We start from the raw sequence: 19843 nt of genomic DNA, 5'->3' as shown, positions 1-19843 counted from the left end.
AGAATAGGAGAATAGCATTCCATCTTTGCTTGAACTTCTAAGTTCCAATTGCTCAACATCATCGGGGAAACTGTTCCACAGTCCAACAGTGTGAGGAATAAAGGACCTCTGGAACCGAGTAGTTCGACAGCGAGGCACGGTTACTTTATATTGGTGGACTGTTCAGCGAATCTGGTTGCTCTCTCTCTCGGCAGGAAAAGGGGATCATGGATCAGTTGTGAATGTGAAAGATCTGTTAAAATACAACTTATGAAATAGTGACAAACAAAAGACCATCCCTCAATGGTCCAAGTCATAACTGCCAATATTAGGAATTAGAAAGCTACCGCCACGAACCACTCTATCTAAAAGAGATAAATCTCGGGCGGAAGCAGACATCCGCACCGGAGAACAGTGTTCTAGTAAAGGAAGCACAAATGAGCCAAAACAGGTTGCACTGATTTTATCACTGTTATGGATATATGAGCCCTTACGAACAATGCCTAACTTCAGTGCGGCATTTGCTGAAACTTTCATTAGATGTTTCTCAAAAGTAAGATGTGAGTCAAAAGTTACACCTAGAATAGTTAAAGCTTCACACTCATTCCGCAAAGCCCCATCCACATGAAGGGGTGGAAAATCTGTACGAGATCTGGTAATCAACAGTGTTTTCGTTTTATTGGAGTCAGCCTCATATCCCACCGACTACACCATTCACTGATCCAATCCATGTACTGATCAAAGGTGAGGGTAGCTTCATTTCTCTTAAGTGGAGACTTTCTACACCCACAACTGTTGCATTATCGGCATACTTAACAATCTTGCTTTCCAGGCCAACACCCATATCTCTTGTATACACCAAAAATAATAGCGCACCAAGAACACTACCCTGTGGAACTCTGAACACAATAGGTCTTGGTTCGCTGAAGCTCCCATCAACAGCAACTTGCTGCTGCTGCATTACCGGTAATCTTGAAGTAATCCTAAAACGTCTCCACCCACTCAAAGATTCTGAAGTGTATAAATAAGTGCCTTATGATTTACTAAATCGAAAGCAGCGCTAAAATCTATTTGAATTAGTCTACACTCAAAACACTTATCAAGGGTCTTTTGCAAATGGCTTGTCAAGTCCAAAAGAGCATCGCAGGTACCTAACTGCTTTCTATATGCATATTGATTATCAGGTAACAATCGTTTAGATTCCACATACTTATATAGTGGCTTAAAAATAAGTTTTTCAGCAACTTTGGAGAGCACAGGGAGAATAGAAATTGGCCTATAGTTACTGCAGTCTGCAGATGTGCCACTCTTTGGAACGGGCAATGTATTACTAAGCTTGCGCTCATCTGCAAAGATATTACACCAACATAAAAATCTGTAGAATCTACTGATATTGAGAGAACACACTAGAAACTTTTTTAAAAAAACAAAGGGGAAAAACCATCAGGATCTTCTCCACCCCAGCTATCAAGATTATCCAGAATTTTCTTAACATCCCTAGAGTAAGGATAGGTTCAGGATGACAAGTATCAGGGAGAGGGACATCCTCAGCTGACTGCCTAGCTTCAAAAGCTTGATGAAGCAGTTCAGCCTTTTCCCTAGGGCCAGTGTACCATCATCTGCTAGTAGTGGTGTAATGGAAGGCAAGCCTGACCCAAAGATAGATGATGCCAATTTGGTCCATTACATCTGAGGCCGAGTAATCCTTCAAGTTTCCTCGTCAAGGAATTATTGTAATTTCTCTCGGCTGTATGGCGAGGCTCAATAAAATATAGTGTAAATTTAATTTGAACAATTTTGTCTCCATGTGGTGAATTTGGTCAGTTTATCATGGTAACCTCGTTCACTTGTATCATCAAACCATAGTTGGTCATTTGTCCTGAATTTGATGACCTTTCTAGGGACATATCTTATTAAAATAGCCATCAGCATTTCATTTAACTTCTTCTTGGGATCAGGATCTAATATAGCATCTGAAATATTAAGTGCCCTACAAGCCTCAGTAGCGCAACCCCAATCGGCTCTAGATTTCAGCCAGATGTTTTCCCATTGTTGGCATTAGTAATATACTGATTGACAGATATGTCTATCTCAGTGGCACAGTGATCTCAAGTGCATTGATATTCACAGACTGATGATTTAATTACGTAATATTACGAAATATCGGAAGAATAAGTGCCCAAAACATCGCTTATGCGTCTTCCTGCCCTCTCAAGATATATATATATATATATATATATATATATATATATATATATATATATATATATATATATATATATATATATATATATATATATATATATATATATATATATATATATATATTATTATATATATTATATACATATACACACAGATATACATATTTTTACATATATTTGCACACACATTATATATATATATATATATATATATATATATATATATATATATATATATATATATATATATATATATATAATGATCTTTGTCTCCAGCTTTACCCATTTCTATATGGGGTCACTGTTTCCTGTCAGCCTTCTCCACCTTCCTCCACCTCCATTCTCATAACCCTTTTGTTACATGACCCTCTCTCCACACAACATAACCAAATCTGGGCCTTCTTCGACACTTCCCCTACCGTAACTGTTCCTCTAATAGATTCATTTCTGACCCTATCTCTTCTTGTGACTCCACACATCCATCTCAACATCCTCATCTCTGCCGTTTCCATTTCCTGTTCTTGAGGCTTCTTCATCGGCCACGTCTCGGCTTAGTAAACCGTCACTGGTCTGATTACACTTTTACAACTTTACAAATATACCTGATGACCTTCTACAGTTTATCCAAGCACATTGTATTCTGTGGTTGATTTGAGAGTGCAGGTCTTCATTGTCAGTCTTATTTCATCCTTGATATTTAAAATTCTTGACTCTTGATGTCGTCCTGACCCAGTTTCACTGTTCACAGTCTTCCTTCTCCTCCGATCCACAGATACTCAGTCTTTATCCTACTTATCTTCAGACCTCGATCTTCAAGTGCTTGTCTCCACCTTTCTAGCTTCAGTTCAACTCCTTCTCTAGTCCTGTCTATCAACACGATGTCATCCTTGAATAGAGCACTCCAAGGGACCTCCTCTTGTTTGACGTTTGATGTCATCATTCATGACAAGTTCAAAGATGTAGGGGTGAAGAGTTGATCCTTGATGGAGACCAGCCTCACTTTGAACTTTTCTGCAGTTCCAACAGGGCTTTTCACTTATGTGATGTCTTCTGCATACATGTTTTGTACTAGTTTAACAAATGTTTTAGAAACACCCTACGTGCTCCAACACCTCCTTACTTCTTGCCTTGGTACACAGTCATGTGGTTTTTCTAAGTCATTGAATGCCAAGTGAAGTTCTGTTTTTCTCATAGTTGTGTGAAAGCATATATAGCATCCACTTTACCCCTCCCTGGCATGTTCCTTGCTTATTAAGGTTTCTCCCCTTATTCTTTCTTTAGCGATTCATTCATAGATCTTCATTGTATGGGATATCAGTTTTATCTCTCAGTAATTACAATAGTCTTGTACGTCGCCCTTTCATTTATATACTGGGACCATTAAGCTGTTTCTCCAGCTATCCGGTATCCATTCTTGACAGTCCCACAATATATCAGTTCTTTCCCACAGTGTATCAATTCCTTCCTCTGCCTCGACTGGTATACCATCAGGTTCTACTTCTTTTCCTCTCTTCATTTGATCCAGTGTCCGCTTCACTTCTCGTCTGTCTGCTGATATTCATAACTACTCTTACTTGTAGGTTGCCATCCTCTGCTGTTCTTCTGGAGTTTTCTTCGTTTAATAACTCCTCCAATTATTCCTTCCATCTTGCTCTTATACTTTCCTCCTTTGACAGAACTCTTCCATATTTATCTTTGGTTTGATTAATGTGCGTCATCTCCCTCCACTGCTGTATGATGCTTAGTTTTCCTTTTTAAAGAAAATATTGTTATAGCCTCATCAAAGGCTACTGCAAAATCTCTCTCTCTCTCTCTCTCTCTCTCTCTCTCTCTCTCTCTCTCTCTCTCTCTCTCTCTCTCTCTCTCTCTCTCTCTCTCTCTGAGAAAGAGAGAGAGAGAGAGAATGAAAAACATATTTCAGGCAAGATTTTAAAATTTGGGAGTTTTCTTTAAGATGTTTTGAGCAAAGATGCTCGCTTGACATTTAGTCTAGCGTTTGTGGATAACCTTTCATGAAGTTAATAAATGGTAGAAGAGTCTTTTGACACGATACCTGTGTTCAAAAAACATTCTGACGGATTTTTAATCATTTTTACCATCAGGAAATTTTTTTCACTTCTATATGCTTAGTTTTTGTCATTCCGCTCTCTCTCTCTCTCTCTCTCTCTCTCTCTCTCTCTCTCTCTCTCTCTCTCTCTCTCTCTCTCCTTTTTTTTTCTTCTTTTTACTATTCTCCTTTTTCCCTCTTCCTTAAATAAGCTTATATAGTGAGCTCTTAAGAAGAAATTGGTAGTGTATAGATAAATTTCTGTTAAAAATGTTGGTTTTTTAATCAAGGAACTACTTCCTGTTGAAGATTTTGATACTGAACGATCATATTTACAATTTGAGAACACAAGTATTAAATAATTAGATTTAGATGCATTAGCAAATGCATCTAAATCTATTTATCCGGCGTTTGTGAAGAATAACGAGGTTTTACAGTAACATCTTCCTCCGGCTGAAGTGTGTGGGCTGGGGCCTGGGTGATATTGTTCAACAGATCCCTTTTTCGATATTCTGTATCGTTTTATCTTTATCATATTCATGCAAAAATCGATTCGATGATCTCTACACATAATGACTTTCCTAATTTGCACTCTCGTTTGTGTGGGTCACTACGGCAGAGTAACGGGAAAGCGGGATTGAGTTTTCACGTGGCCCGAAGGACAGCGGTTCTCAGCAGAGATTTGTCGTATCCTGCTCCGTGGATTTTGTTACTATGAGCTCTGATGAAAAAGAAGACGTTCAGAACGGCCCAGCGCCTGGAACAGTTGCAATTGCAGAATGTAGTTGTCTTGATTATTCTTTGAGAGGCGTTGATGTGACCATCGCGTTTCGTAACACTGATTGCAGCTTTAATTGCAGCCGTAGTACTTGTCAGCTCTAGGAAGACTTTGAGAAGAAGAAGAAAGAATCAGTTGGCTGTCATTTAACGACTGGGTGGCACTGTGGCAGGATTCGACCCAAAGGTTCCTTCACTTTCCAGAATAATGACTTTATTACAAGAAAAAAGCGGTGAGGTCAAGCAGGGTTTTCTATTTTCACTTTTATGCGTATAATACGAGATGAAAATTTTGAGGTACTGACTAAAATAATGGGATACAATAGTTCTTTTTAAGATTTTGTTCCTCCCCCCGCCTAAACCAGAAAAAATCTAGTTGACATAGCCTATGAATATCCGTCATGAAAAAGTCAATGGTCAAACACAGCTCGTCCAGAGGAATATATCCCTTTCCGTTGAACCTTTAAAATGCAGGAAGTGGCTCTGGATTGTGTGAGTCTGAGCCACAGAAGAATAAACAATGGATGTGTCTGGAATGAGGGAAGGGAGCCACCCAACGCGCCACACATAGTCCGCATGAGTAGCTGGTTTCCCGAAGACAAACCGGGCTATATGTCGTTCTTAGTGGCATGGCTCTCGCCATGGGAACTGTGGGCATTTTACACTGCGATATATAATATATATATATATATATATATATATATATATATATATATATATATATATATAATAAATAGATAGAAAGTGCATGTATATAATATACATACACACACATACACATTATATATATATATATATATATATATATATATATATATATATATATATATATATATATATATATGTTCTCTGTATATGTAATATTTATATTTAATAAATATACTTACAATATATATATAATATATATGTTACAGTAAGATTGTTAAACCAGGAATTTCACGAAATCCCTAAAATTTTCATGGAATTCGTGAAATCACCAATTCACTTAGGGACATTTGATCCCCAAGGAATTAGTACTAAACACAGCGAAAAGTGATTCATCTACAGTTTCGCCGTGGTCAGCACCAGCCCCTCGGGGATCAAACGTTCCTATGTGAATTGGTGATATCACGAATTCCATGAAAATTTCAGGGATTTCGTGAAATCCCTGGTTTAACATCACATTGGTGATATCACGAATTCCATGAAAATTTCAGGGATTTCGTGAAATCCCTGGTTTAACATCACATTGGTGATATCACGAATTCCATGAAAATTTCAGGGATTTCGTGAAATCCTGGTTTAACATCACATTGGTGATATCACGAATTCCATGAAAATTTCAGGGATTTCGTGAAATCCCTGGTTTAACATCACATTGGTGATATCACGAATTCCATGAAAATTTCAGGGATTTCGTGAAATCCCTTGGTTTAACAATCTTACTGTAACATATACAATATATATATATATATATATATATATATATATATATATATATATATATATATATATATATATATATATATAGCCTATATAAATCACAAAAAGTGCATTTGATTCTATTATGAGCCCATACCCGACGATGCTTGAATAAGCGTGAAAGCGCTTAGGACTGAACTTTTTCTCTCATATTATATATGATATATATATATATATATATATATATATATATATATATATATATATATATATATATATATATGAATATATATATATGAATATATATATACATATATATATATATATACTGTATATACTGTATATAATATATATTAGTGTGTGTGTATGTGAGAGAGAGAGGGAGAGAGAGACAGAGAGAAAGAGAATTTGAATAAAATTAATGCTTTGAAAATCAGCATATGCATATATATATATATATATATATATATATATATATATATATATATATATATATATATATATATAATATAGATGGATCGGTCGGTAGAGCAGCAACCTCAAGACTTCATAGAGGTCTGTGGCGAGGGTTCAATCCCCGCAGCCGACCGGTTAGAGAACGCGGACACTTTGCTATCCATGTAGACACCCCGGGATTACGTATGTAATCAATGGATAGGTTTGCTGAAAGCAAATGGGTGTTGCAGACTAATACACACATAAACAACATCATCTAAAACCATAACAGACACCTCACACATCTTGAACTATCGACCTAACAGCCCAGTTCTCCTCGCTGCTGGGAGAAAGGGAGCTGGGGATTTGGTACAATACATGTACACATTCGTTTCGTTACCGGGGTCTAAGCGATGTCAGGCAGGGCAGCCAATCGAGGCTAAGGCCTACCCCACCGCCAAATCAAAGTCCTTCAAAAGAAGGCATCGTGCCTACCCCATATAAAAATGGGAAAAAAGCACGTTAAAACAAAGGAGAAAAAGAAGATATATATATATATATATATATATATATATATATATATATATATATATATATATATATATATGACGAGCCACCATATTAACCTAATTTGGCTCCTTTTTATGATTCGGTAGTGTCGTATGCTCATATGACAGAGATAAAGACCACGAATTTATGAGTAGGCCTACGATCCACGAAGCAGAATGCACTCATTGGAGAAATGAGAAAGACTGCCAGTTTAGATGAAAAATAACACTTCAATAAAGTGGACTTGGTGAAATATCCCAGCAAATGAGAGCTCAATGAGAGAAGCAGCAGGTGTCAAATGAAAGGGAGCCGTCCCAGCAAAGGAAGCGGGTGCTTCCGACTTCAGTCACACGAGAGCCTTTGTTAAGACTAGCGAGTGTTATCAGTGACACTTCTGAGGAAGACTGTTCCACCTGTTTAATACAGGTACTAGCTATTTTCTCAATAAGAAATGAATGGGAAACTTTCCTTTTTTGTTGACGATGTATTGTGAACGGAAATGGATTATCCTCTCCCCGAATAGGGAGGTGAGAGGTTTCCTTCAGAGTGAGGAACGCTCGTCTCTCCTTCCGCCACCTTTTCTGATCTTTTCAGAGTCAAAACCTCCCTCGCCCGTTCCTTTTCGCACGCCTAGGCCAGAAAAGAAGCTGCCAGCCTGAATTAACCGCGATTAAGAAAAATGTTATGCTCTTTTCTTTTGAAAAATGAGCAAAAATTCTTTAAACATCATTTTTGCATGGAAAGGTGTGCCGCAGATCTGGTCATGATCAGCGAATCTGTTCAACGGCTGATGAGAAGCCTTGCATCGGGAGCTTCATATTTGTCACACTTCGGCCCGCAAAGGACTAGCGCTTGCCATTAGGATTCCACCCACTGTGAAAGAGCACCGCAAGACCCTGGGGGGCGGGGGGGGGGAACTCTGGTGTTCTCGAGCGTAGGACTGGCAATCACAGTCGTTGTACCAAATTTGGGAACCTGTCATAGGTCTCAATTTTCGGTTCCCGAGTCAGGAAGGCACATCTCTTCTCCGTTTTGAGCATTTGTGTTTATTCCCCTTTTTTTATTTTACTGGGAACTATAAATTTTAAACTAAATTTGATAATGTAAATTCAAAAAACTCTCTCTCTCTCTCTCTCTCTCTCTCTCTCTCTCTCTCTCTCTCTCTCTCTCTCTCTCTCTCTCTCTCTCTCTCGTTCTTGAACGTTCACTTGAATTCAAGAAAAAACATACCTAGGGATAACTAAACCCTGAGCATAATAATTTTACAGATAACCAAAAGCATTGAGGAATCTCTTTATTATGCTGCCAGATTTATGCTCGTGTCCGCAAAAGGAATCTCTTGTGTTCATGTAAGACGGCAACTGGAAATGGGCTGTCCTCCTCAGAAAATGAAAAATGGCGAAGAGTAATGTAGGCCTACAGTACCAGGGTCTCACATAAAGCTTAAATTACTCGAGTGAACCTGAGGCCGGATGGCTGATGAATACCAACAACAACAACCTTAGGTCCTTGAAACTGTATTACACAGGAGACTTATTTTCCTAGAGCCAGGGAATTTATGGCCTCTGAATGATTCCATGAATTATCGACTCTTTCCAAATCCGAATGAAAGTCTTTGCGGCAGCATACAACATGTAATGAATGAGCAAAACACTGCATTTGCATTTCAGTGTATTCATACCATACTTTGAATTTACTCTCCTCACGGGTTGATCGTCAATGTCGGCCTTGTGTAATAGATAATTATGTGTGTGCATACAGTCTAACCGATTTTCATTAGCTGTATTGCTGTTATTATAATTGTTATCCAAAAAACTACAGTGAATTCAAGATACGTCGAAAGGACTTTTTCTCTCTGAATCTTGGTTCGCTAAAAGCTGTATATTGCTGCTTTTGACAGTTGTATTCAGATTTCGGATCTTTTCGTCGTTATTGAGGCTGTGGAAGATTGGTCAGTACCTGAAAGGTTCAAAGTATCAGTTTCCTTGAAATTAGAAAAACCACAGTGTTTTTGCCTCACCTTTCCTAATTATTCAAAAAGCCTTATTTCTTATTCTGACGTTGAGAAATTTAGTGTCATCTTATTTTGAGTTAATAATGATAAATTTATACCTCCCATGGGCATCGAATTCAGGACTTTGAATTGAAATGAAATGAAGGCAAAGGGGCTGGCTGCCCATTAGCTCGCACGGTATTTGTACAGTCCCTGAGGATTGATCACCTGGGGAGGCCACATACCTTCCTCACCAACTTGCGCCACACCAGGGACTCCCCTAAACGCGGCTTTGCATTCGAATGACCCCAGTGAGTGAATATCAGGGAAATGAACACAGTCTGGTTCGTGTCTGTTGATCTGCGTTGCTGTGAGTGTTTGCTTAATTAAGGCTATCCTTATATTTTGTACTGTTTCTATCGCAACAATGAACGGACGGTAGTTTTTATTTTATTTATTTTTCTGTCTCTGTCGATGTTCTCATCGCTCTGCTAGACAGAATTCCACTGAAATGACTCGGTCTTTACGAATCTGCTCCTGGCGCTTCTGATCCAGACTGCCGTCTCCGCTCAAGGTCAAAGGTCGGCTTTTCCAGTGAATGACTGTCTAGGAGTAGTGGCAACTGATCTACGAGTGAATCTGTCAGTAAATAGAATCTTGGAGCAGTTTGGAATTAGATTATCTTGATCATATAACTCTGCCTGGTCAGATTTTCATTGACGTGGTCATTGTTATCTACAGAGAAATTAAGGTGTTTTTACTCATAATATCAGTTCTATTATTTTGTTTGCGAAGTTTTCATATTAGATATTGACATTTCTGTATCTTATTGACTTCGCTGACTTAAAAAAAATGCTTTGTATATTCAAGTAAGTGCAAGCGATTGTGCCGTGTGATAAATGCTATGCATATGCATAGCAGTAATGGCAATAGAATATTGTCTCGGCAGATGGCTGAGACGCATTTGTCCGAAATATGGAAGGGATTGGGCCTGATGTGAAACCGCACTCTCTCACTTCCGTCAAGGTAGAGTCTGTCACCTTCAGTGAAACCTCTTGCCGCTGCCAGCGCCTTTCTTTAGAGGAAGTAGTAAGAGTATTGCGCACAACAAACAGTAAAAGCCTTCTCTTTTTTATTTACAAACATTTATTGACGCTCGTATGTTACAATTTTATCAATTTTACTTCGTGATTTCGTATTTAGTTTTATATTTACATATTTACAAGTTCCAGTGTCGTTCTTAGGGTATATACTCTGCTCTCCGGTGTCACAGATAAGGCAATTCCCTCTAAGGTATACCTTAGGAGAAAGAGACTCTACATATGTTGGGCAGCGTTTATGACAACTTTTAAACACCTTTTCATTCCTAATTGTCCTTCTTTCTCCCACGGGAGCGTCTCTAACGGTCTCGTCAAGTTTTTGGAGAATGAAAGGGGAGGTGCTGAAGACTTTGCATTTGTAAGTCAAATCATTATTTACGAAAGATTTGGCGTGCTTGTCCTTGGTCTGCACGTCACGGTATCTTCAGAGTAACCGAATAGCAATGGCAGTTTGCTAGCTGATGTAGATTCAACTAGCTCAGGCCCATGCTAGCTGAGCCTTTGCTTGAAGACGGACCGTCAGCCTGTAAGGTGGTGAAGGGTAGAAGAGGGCTTATTCGGACCTCTCAAGCTCTACCCCAACCCACTGAGACAAATAACAATGATGTTATTCTTATTTTTAGATTAAGCCAGCATTAACTGGCGTATTCTATTCTTACTAGAGAAATTCCAATTGTTAAATCCTAATTTGAACGAAAATGTAGTATGGTTGATGGGCCATCAAGGATTCAGGTCAAGATTAAGCACCAAGGGCCAAAAGGCCAGCAAACTCACAACAATATAATAAGGACTGAGAAAACCCCACAATAATTGTAGGCAGATGAAAAAAATTTCTTTTGTTTATTTACAGATATTGTCACGCCCTCTTACAATTTCTGTACCATTAATTAGGTATTTCTGTCAAGTTGTGCATTGCGGTCTTTTGTGAAATGTTTGTAGGTGGCCCATTTTCTGAGCATGAACGGAGAATGGGGTGTGCCTGCTTCACAAGGACATGGGAGTTTATATTTAACCCTTATTAATTGTCTGTTGTGGGACAAGGATTATTGTTCATGATCAGTTCTTTTGTTTTGTTATTCTTTTCGTTTGTATTAATGTCATTTCAGTTGGAATCATCAATAGGCTTTATATTTTTGCTTACAGTAGTTTATATAGCATTTGCATTGGCATTATATTGGGAACTCATACAATTCCTGTAGAATAGATGAAAGCAGTTTTACTCTTATGGTTGTCTTGCCTGGTTGTGATCTTCATTCCACATCTTTAGTTCCCTTATGATAACTTTAATGACCATTTGTCTCCATAACTGTCGCCAACAAGGAGTTGAGACGCGCTCTCCAATTAGCGTTTAATGGCGAACTGTATATAACAGTGGGAAATGGCCCTCTTAAATATGTTCCAGTGATTGTAGACGCATTCTGTGGAGGACTCATTATTGCTAGTCAAGTACTTTCTGAGGTTCGTTGGTTTTAAATCTTCCAACGCCCTCGGTGACATGGTCAAGGAAAGGGAAGTGTCTTGTCTTGGCAAACTTCCTCAGTGAATTTAGGTACGAAAAATGGGATCTTTGCAGATTGTCAGCATCTTGGAGGTCAGAGACAATAAAAAAATCATCTTCATATGGGAGGCGTAATATAGCTCATAATATGGGTGTGGAGACAGTCTTCCACGACACCTATATGAATTGCCATATAGAGCCCCCAAAGGGAGCATATGATCATGCAATCTTTCTGAATTTAAAAGGGATTTAATGAGTAGAAGAGATGCCTTCTCCAAGAGATTCTCAAAAGTTATTTTAGGCCAGGTTCTAGGAGAGAAAGGGCTAGTATGAAATGGGCTCTATGTAGCCTGCTGTGCCCAGCATCTCCTGGATATTTCCATCACCAGGTGTCGAAACTTCAGCAAGAGAGATTGTACTTTTCCGCAAGTTGTGGTATACTTTTATGCATTCTTTATAAATTTACGTAAAGTGGAAATGCGTATTATGTAGAAGAAAGATATTATGTTTTGTTGTGTTTGTATTTAGTGATGAAAAGCGTTGTTTTGGCTGTTTCATGTATTTAATTGTAAGTATACGTGTAATAGTGCTTAACTACTGGCATCAATTGTTTGTCCGGTTGTTTGTCGAACATTGGTGTTGGTCAGCGACAGTCATGAGACCAGTCTCGTCACAGCCTAGGTGCAGCGTAGTCCTGTCTAATAGGGACTCAAGAAAAGGAAATGCAGCCATAGTTGTCGTTGCCTCCAAGTCCACCTAAGTATTCCTTTTCATCTTAAAGTTCATTTGGGAAGATTTCCTTTAGGAGATATGCATACATCTAAATATAAGGAGAATTTGTTGAAGTGTGCTTTGGATGAGGGTTATGAAGTGGAGATTGTGCTCATGCCAGTCTCATTCTAATTCAAGCTAGGAATATTAAATGCACCGTTTGAACTAACAGTAAGTTTTATATCTTAGATTAATATACAAATGCAATGCAGTGTTTTAAGTGCAATTTGGAATAGCATATGAGTGAAGTAACTTGGGTGTCGTAGTATAAGACTTAGGCTATGATTAGGTTAGCATGTTTCAAACTGTTTAGGCTATACGATTACACTTACAATTTGAAATGCTCTGCTTGTTCTGAATGAGTCAGAATACCAGGACCATTCATAAGAAGGCTGTCCATATCAAGAGAAACAGTCCAGAGTCCACCCCATGCCTTTTGTCCCCTTCAGCATCTCACTTCACTCAAGGAATGTCATAAGGCAAGGGCTGTTGCAGGTTCAAAACCAGCTTAATCCAAAGGTACCAACAAACCTGCCGCCGAATACAGATTAAAACTCCAGTCGTTGATGCCTCCGCTTTGATTCCTAACAACTTCGGTGAGATCTTGAGAAGAGTGAGTACCTGTGGAAGAAATAAGGAAAATTAGAAGAATAAAAATGTCATTTAACAAGAAAATGCTGCATCTACTGCAGTTTATGATTAAATTATTATTATTATTATTATTATTTATAGGGGAGGTCTTGATCGGTGCTGAATTATGATTGGCTGCCCGGGGCATGTACCCTCGGGCGGAGCCTTCTCATCCAAGTCGAAGTTCTGTTTTCTTCTTGCGTGCGAGCGGCGTTGTAGTGCTGAGGATGAAGAGAAGAATTTCGATCCTCGGATGTCGAATTTTGATTTGCTCGTACGCTATGGGGATCGCTCGGTGCATGTCTCCTGGCTGCCGTGGGGAGGAGAAAGGTTTCTTGCGTAATGTTGAGTGTTGGTTTCTCCTTCCCAATGTACAATGCTTCCAAGAGGCGTAGGCGGCGGTGGTCGGTAATTTGGTCAATTATTTCGATGTTCGTGATTATGTCTTTTCTTGCTATTCTCTGGTTATGGACGGTCCTGGCATGATTAAAGATAGCCCCCTCTTGGGCGTGGCAGGAAATCCTTTTAGAGAAACGCATTATTATTATTATTATTATTATTATTATTATTATTATTATTATTATTATTATTATTATTATTATTATTATGCCAAATGTGAAAACATGATGAATAACTGACATAACTGGCAAGCTTGCCCAGAAAATAATGTCCATTTATGGAAAAAAAAAAAGTCAGAGGAGACAATAGACCCTTTGTACTGGAGAATATGATACTGGGAACCTTATTTACTGAGGGATTGGTGAAATAAAGATAAGAGCGAGGTTGTATGATCAAATTTATTGTAAGGAAAATGGAAAATCTGAAAGTCTCCAATTGATGAACAGAAATCAAAATTATAATTGTTTGGGAAAGAAAATATCAGTTCGATTATTTCCTCTCATGCACAACTAAATTTCTGTAATGGTCCAGCAAAAGAGCTGAACAAGGTGGTATCAGTATCATGTTCTCAGCTGAAACAGAAAACCTTACTTGATGTATATAGTTTCTGGGTAGAACTGGGTGATCTTTTTTGCATGTTACTAAAGGAAAGCTTGAAGTCTCAGTTAATGCCATTTATTCTGAGGTATTTTTAAATAAATAATTTGTGTTGCCTGTGCACGTGAAGTGTAGGGCATGGCGCTTGGCATGAGATCGTAAAGGTGTGTCATCACTATCCAGGAAAAAATTACAACAGTTGTGTTCATATTCTTTTCCTCCTCCCTCATATATATATATATATATATATATATATATATATATATATATATATATATATATATATATATATATATATATATATATATATATATATATATATATATCCATAAAAAAGAATACTGTGGGGTTAAGACATCACTAGCACCAAAGGGCACCCAAGGGGGTGGGGGTGGAAAGGGCTTCCCAGAAATGGGGTTGGTTCTGCCTGTAGACTTAGTAACTAAATAAACTCTCCAGGTTTATCATACCTCATTTTGGTATACATATGACGTACTATCTGGAAAAGAATGCTGTTGAGGTAAGACATCACTGGCACCAAAGGGGGTTGGGGTTGGGAAGGGGGTGACATGTAAAATAACTGAAAACAGATATTATTGTATAAGCCATAGTTTTCAAGGTCGCTGAGATAACTAGTGACACTCCCAATGCCCTTTAAGTCCAAGTTCAGCCCCGATAGGAAGGTGGGGTTGAGAAAGGGTGAAAAATAAAATGTAAAAAATGACATATTAGTGTCTAATCAATTGTTTTCGAGGTCGATGAGATGAATAGTGACACTCCCAATGCCCGTTAATTCCAAGTTCAGCCTTAATAGGAGTGGGGGATGAGAAGGGCTGAAATATAAAATGCCAAAATTGCTTGGCAATGTAATTGAAGCAACTATCTTAACAGGAAATGGAGAAGGTGAGAGAGAGAGTAGAGGGGTGTTAGGGAGGAGAAAGAGAGAGAGAGAGTAGAGGGGGTGTTAAGGGATGAGAAAGAGGGAGAGTTGGAGGGAGAGAGAGTAAGAGTTTATCAGTTGTCATTCAGTTTTCCCGGGCAGTGCCAGGTTGGTCAACTAATATATATATATATATATATATATATATATATATATATATATATATATACTATATATATATATATATATATATATATATATACATACATATATATATAATATATATACTATATATATATATATATATATATATATATATATATATATATATATATATATATATATATGCTTAAAAATCACAGTAGATGCACATGACTACAGTGTATAAGTGAATCCCACAGGATTTGCATATATATATATATATATATATATATATATATATATATATATATATATATATATATACCACATGAAAGGTGACAACCACATGAAAGGTGAAAATTAAAGACCAGGTACCAAGCGCTTTCGTGTATTGCGTACACTTCTTCGGGGTACAAAGTAAAATAAATAAATAGAGACATAAACAAGAAAACTTCACAAAACAAAGATCAAGGCCACTAACAAGCAAAACAAATGAATGGCTGTATTTACACGATTCCTTGTGCTGGGTGTAGTAATAAATACCTAGGTCAAACTGGTGAAGAACTAGATTACCGTCTAAAACAGCATCGTTACGCAGTTAGAACAGGCCAATTGACAAGTGCTTTATTTGTACATAAGAATGATTTTAACCATTGTATAGACTGGAAAAATACATCTGAGATCATTTTTTGTAACCACATTGTTAAAAGAAATATAATTGAATCTGCCTTTATTAAGCATTTTAACAATCAACTTATGAATATTAGTTCGGGTCTTTTTAAATTAGTTAGTTACCTTGTTCATAAAACTGTAGGGAAGTATACAATGTCATCTTTTAGCAATAGCCTGTTCTAACTGTAGTTTCAGTTCTTAAGTATTTTTAAAGTATTTTTTGTGACAATTTGTTTTCTTCAAACTAGTGATTACATTCAGTAATGATGTTTTGCTTGTTAGTGGCTTTGCTCTTTGTTTTGTGAAGTTTTCTTGTTTATGTCTCTATTTATTTATTTTGCTTTGTACCCCGAAGAAGTGTACGCAATACACGAAAGCGCTTGGTACCTGGTCTTTAATTTTCACCTATCATGTGGTTGTCTACGTATATATATATATATATATATATATATATATATATATATATATATATATATATATATATATATATATATATATATATATATATATATATATATATATATATATATATATATATATATATATATATATATATATATATATATATATATATATATATATATATATATATATATATATATATATATAATAATAATGTGTGTGTACATGTATATATCTTACCTAATTTAAGGTAAGGGATGTTAATGACAAGTAACTGTATCAGCCATCATACTCTGCACTTGTGTATTATTTATTTTAAACACAGTAACATAGCCTTTCATACCGTATTCACAATACGGTATGAAAGGCCTTTCGTACCGTATCGACAATAATTAGTATATTCATGAAAAGTGAAGTAGCATATTTTCTGAAAATGAGTTATGCATATTTGTACCAGAAAGAGTACCAGAAATACTTTCTAAATACTGACAGACAAAATTGATCCTGCGTTGTTTTGGTATCAACACTGATGGGGCATGTGTTCGCCTGTACGAGTTTGTCAGTATCAGCAGGAATTGTTCGATTCATTGCTGCAGATATCAGTCTTAGCAGATGGTCAGAATCATTTCTGCCCAAAAATGCTACACTCGCCAGAGGGCACAACTGACCGCGACTCATTTGGCCAAAACCTTCCGCCGTCCTCTCCCAGCAGTTTGTTATGAAGCACCTCTTCCGTGTCTGTGGATCCACAGAGATTGCCAGAGGCAACTTCCACTTTGGAAGCACCTTTTGAAAGGAAGCTCACGCTATCGTACGGATCGCTACCTCTCTGAATAGAGGACTCTCCTTTCTGTTTCCCGTGTCATTCAATCGGTCTTTGTTCCGCACCGTCACCTAAGACGAGAAGCCGTTTGACCCTTGTATGACGCGTTCGAAGACTCTTTTGTGGAGAAAAAATAGCAAGTCATGGCGACGATCTAAATCCAAAGACACAGATCACTATTGACTTTAATAAGTTGAAATGACAAGAACTGTTGAGTGCCGTTTCTGTGCCCTGAGAGGAAATCGCCCTGAGGCCGAGAGGTATGTAGGAGTGTAGGCACCACTTCCTCTCCACCGAAATTCACTTCACCATACATAGAGTACCTACAATTAAGAATATAGTGATTGAAATAAATTTATTGTGGGAAAATGATTTAATATTAAATTTAATGTAAATAGCAAGAAATCCAGCAAGCCTTAATTAAAAAAGAACTATCTTCGTGTAATTACGTCAATTTCGTAAATGTAAAGTAGTAACTATGTAAAGAATAAATTTCAATGACGTAGGAAAATTTCTTAGATAAACGAAATACTAATGGTTTGTAAACAACAGGCACAAGTTAAACGGTGATTATAGTGACCGAGTCTACGTTAGTTTTCATCGACGTGTTGGCGACCAGAATTTAAGCCGTAATACGCACAAATCAAACAAAAGAACAGCGCAGGCTTATTGAGCCTACATAAAAACTCTCAGCTGATACGTTCCGTAAGATGCTGGTCTTCAAAATGCTGTACTGTAAAGGCAAGATGATAAAGCCAGTGTGTGATGATGGGTCGCCTCCTCCGCCCTCGAAATCTCTTCACTCGCCCTCGGCGGAATTTACTGCTCCATGTCTGCTCAAGCTTTCCACAATATGAAAATCTCCAGAAAATCCAGATGGGTTTGATGAAACTCAGCTCTGGACTGGAATCGGAACTCTGAACTGAACTGGGCTGGACTCAGGAACAGAAAAAACTCCAACAAACAGTCAGTTTCAGAGCTATCCAGGCTCAATAGTAAACACACAAATTCATCAATTACCCTATTACCTTTAAACCTTTGCCTCCAGTTCAAACCATCACTAAAGTAAACAAGACTTATATGGTATTCTTGAATACAAATAAGAAAAGTACACAAAAAAGTATAAAGATATTTCTGTACATCTTTTTCTTCATGCAGTGACCAAGCAAAGTTTGGATATATTGGTCGCTTGGTCCCAATAACGCACACACGCACACACACACATTATATACACACACACACACACACATATATATATATATATATATATATATATATATATATATATATATATATATATATATATATATATATATATATATATATATAGCGTGTGTGTGTGTGTGTACTATAGTATGTACAATAAAATGAGAATTTCCTTGGTATGACAGTAACTGTGATCTCTAACTGGCGGTTTTATCGTGCAGATCCATGCGACCTGTTCCTGAGACGGGTGAACTGTCCCGACTTCGATTCAAGCTGTACTCGCTGTACTCGTGGGGCTGCCCTTTAGTCATCGCCGTCGTCTCGGCGATCATCCAGTCACTTCCGGAGAGTGTCAAGGTCATCCGGCCCAACTTTGGAGACGCCAAGTGCTGGTTCAGCAGTAAGTGGTTTTAACCTTCCCTTTAGGATGAGCCTACATATTCTTGTGACTGTGTGGGGGCTCTTAGTGTTGTCATTCCGATTTTTAACATTTTGTTGTCTATTTATTTAACGTAAGTGTTATTAACTGTAAGTCAGAAGAATATGTACGTGCACGCACAAACTTGCGGACACACACACACACATATATATATATATATATATATATATATATATATATATATATATATATATATATATATATATATATATATATATATATATATATATATATATATATATATATATATATATATATATATATATATATATATATATATATATATATATATATATATATATATATATATATATACACACACATATATATATATACACAAATATATATGTATGTATCTGTATATGCATATGTATGTCTTAACATTTGAAAGGATAATGTAAAGAGAAGTGCACTTGTAAGACAGTATATATACCAAGGTGATCGAGAAGAAAGACCGAGTAGTAAATGTAATCGCAAAACTACACGGGGATGAGCTGAGCAAGTGCTTGAAAAGAGATAAAAAAAGAAAAGTAAGTTATACAGGGGGAAAGCAGGCACACAGAGAAAGGCCATGAAACAAATGGAGCGGTGCAGAGTGAAGAAAAGCATTGGTGCGTCGCTGAAATAAATCCTTCTGAAAGTTGTTGAAAGCAGAGCACAGGACTGAGGCAAGGTGGCCAAGATATTCTAAGGATGCTTGTTGAAAGAAAGTTGGCAGTAGGGAGGTCAGTGAATGGATGAAGAATGAACAGACGCCAGAAATGTATAGACATAGAAGGGAATTACTGTGGTACTGGATTAGAATCATATTGTCATAACTCTGACGGAAAGTTTAGAGTAGAGTTTGGATTGGAGAAGTGGAGACAGTCATCAGAGGGGAAGGGTATCGTGGGTTTAGTG

At 37.3% G+C, this 19843-nt stretch overlaps 1 protein-coding gene across 5 annotated transcripts in view; it reads left to right on the top strand.

Annotated features, from left to right (window-relative positions):
• Positions 1-19843, top strand: part of LOC136833804 (uncharacterized) — a 209511-nt gene that overhangs the window by 114337 nt on the left and 75331 nt on the right. For 4 of the 5 annotated variants that reach the window (XM_067096073.1, XM_067096071.1, XM_067096074.1 and 1 more), the window contains exon 4: positions 18726-18904. The exons of the other annotated variant lie outside the window; for it this stretch is intronic. In XM_067096073.1, coding sequence (XP_066952174.1) covers positions 18726-18904 — 179 coding nt within the window. The remainder of the gene's footprint in view (positions 1-18725; positions 18905-19843) is intronic. 5 annotated transcript variants of the gene reach the window in all.

Source organism: Macrobrachium rosenbergii, chromosome 52 (assembly GCF_040412425.1).
Source record: "Macrobrachium rosenbergii isolate ZJJX-2024 chromosome 52, ASM4041242v1, whole genome shotgun sequence".
In the NCBI taxonomy this organism is placed as follows: Eukaryota; Metazoa; Arthropoda; class Malacostraca; order Decapoda; family Palaemonidae; genus Macrobrachium; species Macrobrachium rosenbergii.
This window is presented reverse-complemented; position numbering and strand designations above follow the sequence as displayed.